The 15,320-nt window shown below is 39.2% G+C and overlaps 1 protein-coding gene across 1 annotated transcript in view; it reads left to right on the top strand.

Moving 5' to 3' along the window:
* The first annotated feature begins 13,685 nt into the window (after positions 1 to 13,685).
* The window catches only part of HAPLN1 (hyaluronan and proteoglycan link protein 1), a 31,410-nt gene continuing 29,775 nt past the window's right edge, over positions 13,686 to 15,320 (top strand). The window contains exon 1 of the mRNA XM_028114589.2: positions 13,686 to 13,785. Coding sequence (XP_027970390.1) covers positions 13,686 to 13,785 — 100 coding nt within the window. The remainder of the gene's footprint in view (positions 13,786 to 15,320) is intronic.

Raw genomic sequence — 15,320 nt, 5'->3', positions numbered from 1 at the left:
GACACAGTTGCCTCAGAATTCATTGCTAGAAATTTCCACCTGAAGTCCAACGATACTGAGGCTTTTCATTTCATTGCAGCTCTTGATCTTACCAACTCAGGTAAGAATTCAAGTCTGGAGATTTCACTATCTTTGTCTCTTATACAAGCCAAGGGAGGTTTCTAGAAGCTGTATAGGAAGAGACAAGCAGAGTTCAGAAAGCCTCACTGAGGTGATTATATTAGACCGACTTGTCTTGTTCCATCTTCTACCTTTCCACCACAAGTAGCAGCTGCGTCTTTGTGGGGTCTGTCATGCCTTTTCCTTTTTAAGACAAGGTCGGAAAATCATGCAAGGAGTGGATCAAAGGGCACAACCCTTAAGTAAGTTTTAAATTATCAGGTAGGAGGAAATGAGATAGATAATTTGGTCTCAAGTCTTGTTCTTTCCTTCCCCCCCCCACCCCCCAATGGACTACATTTTACGTCCCTAATTTTTGTTTGACGCTGCCGTCTGTGGCAGTACAACTTCAAACACTCTCCAGAGTACCAAGGTGAAGGAATAAAATGGTAAATACTGATGAAGTATCAACCCACTCACATGAAGCCTTCAGTGGCTTATGCTCTGCTTCTTTTCCATCAGCGTGAGAATATTCTCTCAATAAGATGGGCTGGAAATTGGCTGTGGAGGTAGAGGAGGTGGGCAGTTAGCAACGAGAGCCTGTGTCGATGCCTTAATCACCTTTATGCTTTATGTTCTCCCACAAATGAACTACAAAAACATGTGTGGACATACATACTTGCAGGAAGGTATAGGCAGATGTATGCCCTTGGCCCAAAGCGGTCTTTTTATGTTAGAGGAGATTATGCTTTTCAGATGAGCAGCAAACGTGCAAGATTTGCCCATGGCAGGCTGAGGTTGGGGCAGGCTAGAAGGGATCATAGCAATTTAGTTAATTCTGGCTCGCCCTTGCATCAGCTGTGCTTAGAACCTCAGAGATGTCAGTCTCCTTTATTCCTTCATTGTACACTCACTGAAAACTCACCAGATGCTAGGAGTATCTTTATAAAATATCATAAACTCACATAAGATGGTTTTTGTCCTCAGTTGGGTATAAACTTTTGTCCTCAGTTGGGTAGAAACATTTTTAGCATGGAATCACTTTTTGGTGCTTCATTAATCATTTGAAAATTATATGATTGTTTCCTTCACTTGTGTGAAATGTGATGATTTGTTCAATAATATCTAGGGGGGGCTACAGCTTAGGGTTGTGCAGGTTGCGTACTATCCAATACCGGGGGTTACCATTCACTCTGCGGTGCATGGTGCAAAACCAAAGCCTCTGAGCTCCTAGTGGGTCCCAGAGGATATTGTGGTACATAGTTTCTACCCTTTTGGAGCTTGCATTCCATATGCACCCATGCAATGGGTTGGATTCTGCTCTTGAATCCCATACAGTATTCCTAGAACTACTTTAAACTAGTTGACCGTCTTTTGATAGAGCCCGCTATGGAAATGGACTAAAATTTTGTTGTGTTCTGTGATTACACTGATGCTGAACTTACAGCAATATCTGCATTAATCTGGCATTCCTGAAGAGTAAGTGAAAATCCAAAACTAAAAGCCTGATATATTTTGAAATTTTTACATTTTACTTTTGTAAAACATTGACAATCTTCCTTACTAAATAGAGTATACATGACACGATTAAGACCATCCTTCTTTGTAACGGGTTCTAACAGTTACATTTTTAGGGTATCATTTTGAGATATGTAAAGATAAGGTAAATAACTTGTGGTGGTGGTGAAGCTTTGTTTAGATTACCTGCTAGCATCAGGAATAATGCAAATAAGCGTGACGTGCAAGGCCTTCTTGTCCCTGCCCTGGCTGCCCGTCCAACCTAGCCCCAGCTTCTCCACGTCATCACACTGAGTCTCCTCCTCTGCAGTCCCCCGGAGTCGTACGCAGCCATCCAACAGCCCGAGGCCTCCCCAGCTCATTTCCTTGGCGCGGACTCTTCTGATAGACAGCAATATCTGTTGCCCTCTTCTCGATCTCCTTGTCTTGCAGATCCAGCTGAGCCATCATCTCCTTTGTAAAACCATTCCTGCCCCCACCCCCACCCCCAGGCTGGGTGAGGGGCCTGCCAAGCCTGCTGCATTGCACAACCTCAGAGGGGACCCATCCCCATTCATACTGGGGAGCCTCTCCTCTTTCTCCAGTAGTGTCCTGAGTATGCCTCGATGCACTTAGCATTCCGCTCTGTTCTACTCCTTCACAGCCCCCCTGAAGGGTGACTGCTTTGGGATCTGAAGCCTTATCGCTACTTGAATAAAGTGGTGCTCTGTGGATAATTACTTGAATTGTGGCTAAATACGGCACAGGACATAATTCAGGAGCCCTTAAGCTATGTAAGGCTGGGTTTTCGCTCCCAGAATCTGCTCAGATTTTTCACTTAGCCTATCTGGCGGGTTTTTCTTTGTTGTGACTTCTGTCCTTCAGGTCATTTCTCCCATTTCCAGGGACTGTTGCTGCTGGCCGCTTTTTTCAGGTGTCCATTAGCACAAAGGAACACTGCTCCTTCTCCTCTTCCCAGCTGCTGTGTTTTTCTTCTCCCTTCTCCTCCCCTTCTCCCTCCTCCCCACTCCTCCTCTCCCTCTCCTGCCTCCTCCTCTTCTCTCTTTCTCGCCCCTCTCCCCAATTCCCCATTCCTCTCTTGCTCCTCCCCTGCTTTGTTCTCTCCTTCTTTCCTCTTCTGAGGGCTTCTCGGGGAGTAGGGGCTTTTGCCCTTTAAACAATTGCTTACAAAAGCACACATGCTTTTTTAGAAGCCAATCTCTGAATCAGCCATTGACATTTTATTTCCCATGACATTCGTATCTTTAGTGGTTCTCTTGGTATCTGTTGTATGGTATACACTACAAATTATTTTCAGGTGTGAAGTTATTACCAATGTCTGAATGCAGTGTCTGAGAACTGTGTGTGTGAGGTGCGTATGTGCTGTTTTGGGACAGCAGTTTCTTTTTTGAAGAGTTGTGCAATGCTACCATGTCTCTTGCTTTCTGGGTACTATACACCCAGGATTATATTTCATCACCTAGGTACAAAAATAGCTGCATACCTGCTAAAGTTCACAAGGTGAAAGAGAATATTCAAAGGTCATTACTACACAAATAATCCTCCACTGTCCTTTGCTCAGCAGTGATGAGAACTTGGGTCTTCTTTGTTCATGGAATGATCGTTGCCTTCTATGAAAATTATGGAAGAGAAAAAAGGTGGTTTTTATGGTTGCTCCTTTCCTCTGAACTTTGACAGAACCCAACCAGGTACAATGTTTCCTCTACACTGCTCTCACTAGCATGGACTTGAGACTCTCCTTGAAAATTTACAAAGCCATGGTCACATTTGAAATGGAAAAGACCTTGGCGGACTTAGTGTTGGTAAATCTAGCGGTGGAAATTTGGAGCCAGGTTGAAAGGAAGGGTCTGTGGGAAGGGTGGGGGTGGTAATTTTATGGTATTCAAGGATTGAAAAACCTTTGAGATTTAGATGGACATACTTTCCCTACTTCTTGTGAGAATACGGCCCATATTTTTATGTTTTGTACTCGTAGACGGTTATTTGGTTCTGAGTCAAAGATGAGCCTGATACTTATGTATCTCAAAAGTATTAAATGGCATTGTTATTTATGAAAGAAATTTACAAATTATGTAGATATCTTTGGATCTAGAGTAGTCAGTTCTAAGTGACAGTAAATCAGAGCTTCCGTGCCTATAAAGAAGGTTGGTTAAATGGTATTGGCTGTTTTCAGAATGAATAAATGCCTCAGCTAAAGATGTAAATGAGGATTATTTAGTTTTTAAAAGCTTATAAAACACTTTCAAAGATCACTATCTCTTAAAAACCTACCAACGTGAATTCTTGGGCTGTATCTCACTTCATAAAACCAATTTGGAAACTTAATTTAATGAGCTTAGCTGTTGATATTTGCCAAGTTAATTGGAGAGTATTGTATTCTCCCTCTTTGTGCTGTGTAGACACAGCCTTTTGGACTGCAACAGGCTTTGTTACTCATAAGCCAATGAACTGAATTCTGATGAGGATCATGCTTTGACGTAGGATGTGAACCAATAATAAACTTGCTTCAGGGTCTTGGAAGAGACCTTAAAAGTGGCAGCCAAAAGAGGTGGAGATTGCACCAAGCCCAGAAGAGACAGAAGTTTCTGCTGCTAACGACCATCAATGGATTTTTTTTGTTTTTATCATGACTTAGTACAATCAGATACCTCAGTAAATCATCGATCATAAAACTCTTCCTTGTATTTTGTAAAAAAATCAGAATTGATATATATTTAAAATCTTTCTACACCTTCTCAGAGTCTGATCACCGTATAAAATACATGTGAGTTACCTGATTCTTACTGTTTGTCAACTAGTTTAGAATTACATGGGTGGTCCAGTGGTGAGTTGAGATTTGGATTTGGTGTTATGTAGAAAGCTTGTTACTGTTGCATCTGTGATACCACAAAGCTATCTTGTAGATGGTTTGCAGTTGTATTTTTAGATCCAGTATTCATATAATGTTTACCTGAGAGCTGTCGGAATTTGGAACTTTTTAAGAAATGTTAAAATTGTGAATGAAACAGTCTTAAAAATACTGTTTTGCTAGCTCAATTAGAAATACTTTCAAAAACAGTTTAATTAAAAGTGATGTTATGATCAGTTTTCTACCCATATAAACCCTACTTCTAAATATTTTACTTAAAAACTTTTGTTTCAAATTACAAGGGCCTGTTAGAGGTTTGCATTCGTTTAGTTGAAGGCATGTGAGCTCGATTCTAAATTCATTTTTATACGACCCACATTTAAAAGTAGTCCTCTCACTTGTCAATTTTATTATTTGCATATTAAAATATAAAGAAGAGTTATTTTTCCATGGTTTTAAAATGATGCCAATGAGTAATAAAAAAAATTGATGTTGTTTTATTTTATTTGCTATAGTCTGTTTTTGGATTTGTTATTTGTAAGGGAAACAATGAGTTAACAATCTAAGCTCTTAATATTCTTTTATATATATATATTCATTCTACTAGAGTGTTTCAGAAAAACCTGTTTACTATACATTTTTGGTTAAAGGGGGCCTTTCAGTCTCTTAAATGCCTGTGCTTAAGTTCTATTTGAATTGCAATTCACTAGGAAATATGTCTACCTTTGCAGGGTTCTTAATGTAGTGCCAAATTCCTTGTTCAGTGTTCAGAAATCATTTATTATTACTGATAATGACAATAAGTCATTTGATTTTTTACATTAAGAAAAAAATTTTGAAGTTTAATTTTATATTACTCAATATAATGCCTTGTTGTTGACACTATTGAGATTTTTGATCATGGAATCAAAGAATAAATTATAAAATAAGGTCTTTCTTACACAAGTATGCCTAGCAAGAATAGTCTTTAGAGTACACTTATTCACTTTTAGAGAAAACTTTTTTTTTTCTTCCAGAATGATGCTAACATATGTATATGCTTTATTGTTGGTTTTGGGGGAAATTACTCTTGGCCAGAAGAAATGAAGAAAATTTTAGTGAAGCTTTTATTTTAGTCAAAATTACTTCTACCATGTGGATTTATTAGTCCCATAATCCAGTCATTGTTATAATGCCAACACACTGTGGCGGTATTGAACGCATTAAAATATAAAGTAACTCTGAGATAGCCTGAGAAGGGGCAGCAATGTTAATTTCTATCCTGACAGATTTAGTTATCTTTTAAGAATTTTTCGTGACGTGGTTTGATTTTTTTTACCATTTTCTTTATGTGTAATGATAGAAAATGAATATTTTCTTCTGTATTCCATGAAGGATACACCTATAAAAGCATAGCAATATAAGATTCATATCGATTACAGTCTAGTTTTTAATGTTCTATGGTAAAGTTATGGTTTTCAGGGCACCAAATGTGGGCTACATTCTCCAAAGATAAATAGAAGGGAAGAGGTTGATTTTCTTTTAATATTACTGTCATCATCAAAATGCATTGTTAATACATTAACAATGTATTTATTGACTTCCTCTACTGACAACTATCCGGTTAAGAAAAAACTATTAATTACAGAAGACATGTTCCCGCCCAATCCTGAAAACTTAGAAATCTCATGTAACTGAAAAGCTTTTGAGTAGATTGTGAGAAGCCCATGGATGATATCTAGACAGAGCTGACCACAACATGCCAAAACTGCTGGTGCCATTTCTACTACCCTCGGGAACTTGGAAACCATAGGTCTTCTTGTCTACCTGTTGTACCAGTTTTTTTCTCCAACATATTGTGAATTATCCACTAGAGTTAGAATTAGAATATTGGAATATATTGAGAGCAAATCTGTGATACCCTCTGAGCCAACAGAGAGGAGAGTCTTACTGACTGCCCATGTAAATGCACAGGGAAACAGACATTTTCAAGTATGTATTGTCAGAATGAGTTGGTATGTCCGAGTACACTTGCCATCCCACCTGTATGATGTGGCTACACGCAAAATTCACTAAGAGCACACAATGACAAGAAAGTCTTCACCTACTAGAGTTACAACTTATATTCTCTTCTTCCTGTCATAGGAGTGAATTTTGAAACTACCTGTCCAGTGGTATTATCCCATTTTAAGAGACTCCTGGCTGAAAAGGACACATCACAAAATTGGAGAGGCCTAGTGTACTCTGCTTACTGTTTTCATAGTAGAAAAATGAGTCAAATAAGATGTAAAATAAGTATATAATACTATCTTTATTATACCTAGAAATGCATCCCCAACCTCAGTGTGAGCTGGGATAGAGAACACAATTCCAAGTAAAGGTATCGTATGCAAAAAAATTTTGAATGAAATGTTCGCAACTTTTAAGCATCACTTTAAGGTTAGGGTTTTACATAGTTTACAACCTAGAAGTGTCAGAATCCTGCTGTACGTGCTTTATTCATTTATTCATTCAGCAATGCCAGACTGTTACTTGGAAACAAGAAAAGGCCCTACGCTTGTTAATATGTGTACACACTGCTTCCCCCACACACCCTAGGTATTCAACAAAAGCTTGCAGAATTGAACACTATATGGAACACCAAATACAAGTTGTACTTTTATTCATGTATGCCTTTTTTCAACTTGTTTTGGAAAACCTATAGACAAAACCACTGCAGAATTCTTTCATAAAATTGGTTGGGGGTAAGTCTAACTCTCATCTCAAGAATTATTTAAAGCAGGTTCAGATGGGTTAATGAACAAATGAACTTTGATTAAAGGAAGGGATGCTGAGTTTGTCCCTAACTCCATCAATATTCTCTGAGAGAGATAGAGAGATGGCAAAGAATAACCAGCCAAAAGCAGTAAGTGACTTGAATTGCTATTTCAACAAGCATTACTGATATTAACCCTTTAAAATCCATGAATTTATTTGCTGAGGAGGACAGTCCTAAAATGCGATATGAGTAGAATGGAGGGCCTGAACTCTCCAGAAAGAAAAGCATCACATAATAACAATAGTAACTAATTAACTACTGTGTATAAGACATTGACATTTGTCATTGACTATTCCAATTGATGGCTAAAAACCCATGACCCAAAAGCAGCCGAATGACTTCTGTCAGGATCACACAACTAGAAAATAGCAGAGCCAGGACTGAAACGAAATTTTCCCTTTCTTCCTTTACACTTAACACCGTATCTCCCCACCTGCCTAGGAGAGCTCCAATGGACATGCTACTGGTTTATACGATTGTGTCAGATATCAAGTAATGTGATAAATATTATAAAACATAGGAAGAGGAGAAAAGTGGAGAGAAAAATGGAGAGGTTGGGCGAGATTCATATGCAGAAATAGAAGGAGAGAAGAAAAACAAGAAAAGATAAAACAATGATGGAAAATTTAGAGGAAAAATGGAGATAAAGTAGGTGATTTCAAAATACAGAAGAACAGAAAAAGAAATAACTCATAAATTTTAAGATGCAGATTATTCTGAGAGTCATGAGGATCCTAGGAAGCAAAGACTGAGCACAACCAGATTAGAAAGGGCCCATGGCTGGCCATCTAATTCAGGGCATCATAAATGCTCTTTAGCTTCTTCAGTAGCCTGTGCTTTCATGGAACAATGCAAGATAACAGGGGAAAATGCTATGTTCATTTGAAGTTTATATAAACTCACTCCCTGAGGGGAGTTGTATCATTGCACAAAGATTTTTTTTTTTTTTTTTTTTTTTTTTTTTTTAGTTATGGCTTCTCTCTTGAGCGTTAAGGTATATTCCAAGCAGTTCTGCATTACCCCATTGTGTGCGATAAATCCTGGGGCTTAGGTAAAGAACCAACTGTCCCTCCACGCACTAAACAACTCAAATGCATTGTTAGTCTGAATTCTTTAGCTATCCTTTGGGTCAGAGGTGTGACCTCCGGGATCACACATACCTGGAGAGTCAAAGCAAAAAACAAAGCCAACCACCAACAGCAGAGCACCTGAGGAGCCAGGGTAAGGTTATCATTTTTTTAAATTGCTAAACATGAAAAAATATACAGTTTGAGAAGCCTACAATTTTTAATTCCATGAAATAGAGGCCATTCTAACAGCAATAAGGTAAAAAAAAAAAAGTTACTTCACAAAAACCTCAAATTTTTTAAATGAATTAATGTAACCTAATGAAGAAGTGCACTTTAGCAGTCCCTTCTCTTTCTTTCTTTTGTATTTTTTTTTCATTTCACTGCACCGCTGACCAAGTTTTAAGAAACACTGATCATGAACCCTCTTCTGCCTATAACTGGATCAGATTTAAAAGATACCAAGGAGAAAAAGATTCAGTCTCTTTCAATGTAATTCTGTTAAATGAGATTCTTATTCAATCTTTAGCAAACTGCATTGATTCTTATAATTTTTAAACTAAATTTCAAGTGCTAAATTGAAATCTGGTTTAGTTCATTATGTCCTCAGTGGAGGAAAAAAGTAACTCTCACCATCCTCCATATAATAATACAGGTAACTCTTGAAACAGTGTTAAACTCTCCTCAGTCTTGGCTGCCTTAGTCCTTACAGCTGTTTCTCCCAGGTCCAGTTTTCCATTCATTCTTCCTCTTGGCACAGGGAGGTCCTGGGTCTTGGGCACACAGTGAGGAAAGCATTGAGACTTTGTACTCAAACATGCCTTGTGCAAAGAGGGCTGTGGTAAGTGCTACTCCTATAACCCAGGGAGAGAGGGATGAGGGACAGCATTCTGACTTGTGTGAACTGTAAGGGATCTGAGAGAACCAGCTAGGACCGCCGAAAGCGTTCCTCGGGGCACACAGGACCTCATGGATGGTGCTGGAGAGTGCAAGTTCTGGGGTCAGACTGCCCAGATCCCCAGGACCTCCCTCTCTACATGCTTGGAACTCCACCACACTGACTCTATTGCTGGAATTATAAAATGTGTATAATAACATACTTCTTTGGGGCGCCTGGGTGGCTCAGTCGGTTGGGCGTCTTCCTTCAGCTCAAGTCATGATCCCAGGGTCCCAGGATTGAGCCCTGCATCTCGTTCCCTGCTCAGTGGGGAGTCTGCTTCTCCCTCTGCACCTCACCCTGCTTGTGCTCTCCCTCCCTCATTCCCTCTCTCTCTCCTAAATAAATAAATAAATAAATAAATAAAATCTTAAAAAAAATAACATCCTTCTTCAATTGGGTTGTTTTGAGAAATAGTAATTAAATGGGTGAGGTTCCCAGGGCAGTTGCTAGCATGTAGCAGTTGCTCAGGAAATATGTGGCCTAGCTCTCTCGTAGCGCAGCAAACAGCATGTGTGCCTTCCAACTGGCTTAGTTCCCCACTACCTAATACAGTAATTTTATTATTATTTTTTAAAATTGAAGTATAGTTGACAGGCAATGTTACATTAGTTTCAGGGGTACAATATTGTGAATTGACAAGTCTATACATTACCTTGTGTTCACAAGTGTAGCTACCATCCTAACACTAATTTTTTAAAAAGGTTTTTATTTATTTATTTGACACACACAGAGAGAGAGAGAGACAGCAAGAGAGGGAACACAAGCAGGGGGAGTAGGAGAGGGAGAAGCAGGCTTCCCGCGGAGCAGGGAGCCCGATGCGGGGCTCGATCCCAGGACCCTGGGACCATGACCCAAGCCGAAGGCAGACGCCTAATGACTGAGCCACCCAGGCGCCCCACTAACATTAATTTTAACACAGTAGTTTAAGGACTAGCAATTGGCCGCTTTGGTATTAGACTGTTGGTATTAGTTTATCTTTATTTCTATCAGACTATTAGAATTTTATGTTGGCCACAGTACCTTGCTTCTGAATAGTGGTTTAATTATCACCCAAGCAAAACTGTAATATTACAGTCCCATCATAGGTCTTTGACCAAGAACACAGATATTTCCATATGAACCCCTCTTGAAACTGGTTGTGGTATGGGGCGGCAAGTCTTGGGAGGCTGTAAAAAGAGACCATTGATGTGTGAGTTGCAGCTAAACTGAGCACTAGTTCAAGGCTGGTAATAACTGGTTGTATAAAAGTCCCCCAAATTTCCCAAGTTTTACTCATATCAAAAACGAACACTTTTTACCTAACATAGCTGGATACCCAGAGAAAAGATTGTTACAAAATGCAAACAAACAGGAGTCCATTCATTCACTCGCAAGACCACCCGCTATGCCTGAGGCATCCTTCACTGAGGCCCAGCGCTCAACTCAGACAAGGGGCACAGCCCTTGTCCTCAAGGACCTCCATCCATTGTGCAGTACCTCATGTTGTACTGCTGTTTGTTTAAACACTGAAGATCGTGTCCCTAGTGTTCGTTTGTCTAGTTTCACCTCTTTTGGTAAGACAGTCATTTCACTGCTGGGGTAGCAAAGATAACTCCCACTCTCTCCTACCAGGAGTGCCTGAATGCCTGGTGGGTGCTCAGAAGTGCTCACTGACATGCGCCTCTCTTCTACTCACAAATCACTGAAGATGTGCAATATCCTTTTTAAATTGAAGATGATGATGATGGTGTGTGTGTGTGTGTGTGTGTGTGTGTGTATACCCATGTGAGCCATCAAAGCAGTGTTCATGACACCCAGTGATATTATAAATGAATAGGAATGAGGCAGGGCACAGTCATGTTAAAGAAAATACCATCTAACTTCTCCCATGTAAGTCGTGGGGCAAAAAATGTATATTGACATATAACACAAGTTAAGGATTTAAGACCATAGTAGGTTCAAGTCAAAGAGCCTAAATAAACAAGGCAATTAAACAAAGAACACATTAAGCTTCACTTTCAGAAAAGTAAGTGCAACTTTTTAAAGTAGGTGTTGCTTTTGCTTGAAAGCAAATACAAACTTTACTGCTTACTAGATATGTGACCGTCAGCAAGGTAACTGTCTGAATCAGGAAATATGGAAGTTTTGGTCTCATGAGCTCAAGGACTGCATGAACCATTGCAGGTACCATGCTTAGCATAGCACTTGGCTAATAGACTTTCAGTTAAAAGGAATTGCTGTTAGAATTGTTATTTATCACCCCCACACCACCTGGGATGTCTGCAATTAAAAACCGAGTCCTTGGACAGTTAATATGCTAATTCAATGGGACAAACCCTTGGTGATATAACTTTTAATACTATGGTATGGAATTAAAGGAGATATATAAATTTGTGTGTAATATATTTTGAAGAAAAGTGAATAAAAATAAGGATGACTGTAGTGGTAGGATGCACAAGTCTAAAAATGGGCGTGTGAGTGTGTGTAAATTATGCTGTAAATGACCACACCAATGGGAAAATTAATATAGCAACTTCTCCGCCTCTATTCCTCTGATCCCTCACTTTTTGAATTTCTCCTTTCTTTAACTGCTGAAATTGTATGCTTTCCTCACACTCTCTTCCACATTTTCCTTTCCTTTGACTCCTGTGGCAAGCAGAGAGCCCCCGATACCTCTTGTGCTGGTTTGCTCATTGTTTTATGTTTGTGTATATAATTGCCCCAATGACATCCCAAATTCCAAAAGATCACCTTTATTATGTTTATTCACCAAAAGTGCAATTCTGGGCTGAAAACTGATAATATTTGTAAGTAATATTTCTATGGACAAACATCTGTAGCTTCAAAAAAATCATTATTTCCCAAAAACCCTCAGAGGAACAAGCAAGTGAACTTCAGAAAATAAGATTAGCAACTCAGGTAGAATTTTGAAGGTGACACTCTGACACTCTGAGTTTCCTAGAAAAGTAAGTTTCTTAATTTGCTCATCCATCATCTTCTTTCTGTGACATAAGGAAGAGAAAGAAAAGGAATAAAGTTAACATGAACGACTGAAGCCATAGGCATCCCAGCGATGCTGAGTTTTAGAGGGGAGAATGCAGGGAGGTGGCTCTGTCCCAGGAGAGACAGGGGACACCCGTGACTCGTGTTATCATCAGGCTCCGGAGTCAAGGCTGGCCTGCAAGGAACTCCAGGAACAGACTCAAAGCTCTTTAATAAGTATTCCAGGGAGTCAAGCTTTCCTGGAAAAAACAAATTAGTGTGAGAAGCCAGTACTGTGCAATTTCAGTTTTAAAAATAGCCAAGTGTTGTTAGGGCTGCTATGTGATGAGAGAAAAAGAAAGCCCTTGTTAATATTTGCCTCAGCTTTCACATTAAAATAGAGGAGCGACCCTGAAATTCTTGCCTGGCAAATACGGCCAAGGTCATGAGGCTTGCACCACTTGGAGTCGCTTTTTAGTCCTTCAGATGACAAAGTTTGGGGGGACCATGTCCCCTTTTCTCAAATTGGTCTTGCAATAAAGGACAACCCAGCGATGGCCCTGCCTCTTTCACTTACGACCAGAGCTGCGCTGTGCTGTCCGGTTCTGCTCTTCATCTGCCTTATTGCCCGGGAGGCTGGCAGGGATGTTGCCTGCAGCCGGCCGTGCCTCTACCAACTGCAGAGACCCTACCTGGCACTTGGAGTTGGTGCGTCAGCATTTCAGGTAGAAATGAATGAAAAATCAATCAGGATGACTGCAGTGGTAGCATGCACAACTCGAACCTAGTTTGTCCCTCATTTTCAACTCTTCACCATCGACCCAAGCACGGTTTAAGATGGTAAGTGAATCTGTAATAAATGTGTTGCTTTTGCTTCACCAGGGACTTTTTTTTTTTTGTCTTCTTTTTTTATTCAGAACAAGCAAATCTAACCTGCTCAGGAAGCTACATGTAAAAAGAATGATGATGTCAACTTTCAAGCACATATTCTTTATTTGCCCTGGTTTAAGATTCTAATTAGACCAGCGATTACTCCTCTACAGATACATCAAATGGTTGTTCTGTCAAGTAATACTTCAAATTCAGAGATTTAAATATTTTTTAAAGTCTTTCTATATCATTGCCATATCTTTTTGTAACCAACTATAACTCTTTATATCAAAACAACACTGATTTAAATTTCTAGATTTACAATTCTGCAAAGATAGAGTTAAACACTGTTTGGACTCTGGCTACATAAGGGAAACTGGAATTGTTCAAAGCTGCAGTCTTCAGCTCCCAAAGACAGCTACAGTAACTTTCTGAACAGATTGGGTTAAATATTCTTACAGACCCATTCTATGATGATAAGGCCGTAATAGGTAGTGCAGTGCAACACTCCAAAGGGTTCCAAATCTCACAAGCCTCTTTGTATGTGATGCTCTCACAGTGAAGAAGACTCCCTGGGTTATAAAGATGAAGAGTCTACTTCTTCTGGTGCTGATTTCAATCTGCTGGGCTGATCATCATTCAGACAACTATACTCTAGATCATGACAGAGTTATTCACGTCCAAGGTAAGAAAACACAGGTTCTCTTATGAAAGTCAAATTAATTTCAAGTCACTTAGAGTTGGGATGTTTGGTTGGTGCTTCTCAATTTTAGTTCTGCTGCATTGACTTTTTCTTTTCCTTTCTGTTAATTGATGAACATGTTCTCCGGCTTTTGACTGCTATTGCATTACAGTAGGGTTAAGAATTGAGGATGATTAAAGTGGAATGGCTTACGAATGTCCAGCTGCAGCGGGGTTGATGCCATTGTTCAAGGCTTTGTAGTACAGTTGCTATCTTCTAAGTAGAATGCAGGGCATCAATTTATTTAAACGTAAGCGAGAGTGGGGAGATAGAGGAAGTAAAACTTAGGATGCAAGGTCATTCTGTGAGAGTGATCATCAAGAAAAACAATATGAAAATGAAAGTGAGACAAGCTAAGGTTCAAGAGAGATTAACTCACTTTCTGACACTCTCCTCTGTTAAAGCTTTAGTTTCCCATCCACCACTATATTGCTCCTGCATATTTCTTTTCAGCTCGGCTGAATGCTAAGCCTGAGAGCTGTAGCAAGATTTGAGGCTGCAGTAAAATGCAGCTGTCTCCTCAATCCCAGCTTCAGATGAGGGACATCCTGCATTAAGAAAGCTGAGAGACTTATGCAATAAGAAAAAGAGAGTTTTAAAGGAGCTGTAGTGTCTCTCTTTGCCCTTGGATGCTGAATAATTCAAATAAGAATTATAGACCATAACAGCTTAAACATATGATGATATTAATTTTAGATGAACTCAGTTTGGGTACAAGAGGCATTCTAAGTTTGCCAAGAGACATAAAACATTAAGTTATATCTTCAAGGTCAAAAGTGTACTCTCAGAAAACTGCCATCCACTGTTGGAAAGTATGATTTGTGAAGGTCAAATGATAGTGTAAGTCTTGCTAGAAGTATTTTCCTGCCTATATTATGACTACACAAATAGAATTCTGAATTTGACAATGTCTAGCTATTTTAGACATCTCTCTTACAGTTCTCTTTGCTTCCCACAGCTTTATGTTTTCCAATGTTGGACCGTGAAAAGGAATTATATAATTGTAAATTTTACTATGCAAGCTGCTGACTCAGCTATTTCTTTTAATGTGTATAGTAGAATCCAAGCTGTCTTCCAAAGGCTTTACGGTATTTACACACAGAGATTTCTTGAGGAGGGATAACATCCTTTAACATCTAATCGTAGAATTCAATTCAGCCAAAATAGTAATACCTACTCATTAACAATAGCAGTTTTAAATCCTCTGTAAAATAAATTTTGGCTGTGGTTTCAAGTAATTATTAAATTCCTATTACATTATTAACCATGTATAAAACATTTGGTCTAAATTGCCCCCAGAGTATGAAAATATCATTTTTAAAATACTCCTGGGGAGTCTGTAAGTCAGACTCAAGTGTTCTCAGTGAGGAAAAGTTCTGTTGCTCCAGCCTTTCCAACCCCATATACTCTGCTGAAATTTAGTGCAAAGGCATTTTTGACACAAGTGATCAGAATTATCCAGATCATTTGCATATACT

Source organism: Eumetopias jubatus, unplaced genomic scaffold (assembly GCF_037043125.1).
Source record: "Eumetopias jubatus isolate StellerSeaLion01/CBP00866 unplaced genomic scaffold, mEumJub1_p1.0 scaffold_5, whole genome shotgun sequence".
Classification (NCBI taxonomy): Eukaryota; Metazoa; Chordata; class Mammalia; order Carnivora; family Otariidae; genus Eumetopias; species Eumetopias jubatus.
This window is presented reverse-complemented; position numbering and strand designations above follow the sequence as displayed.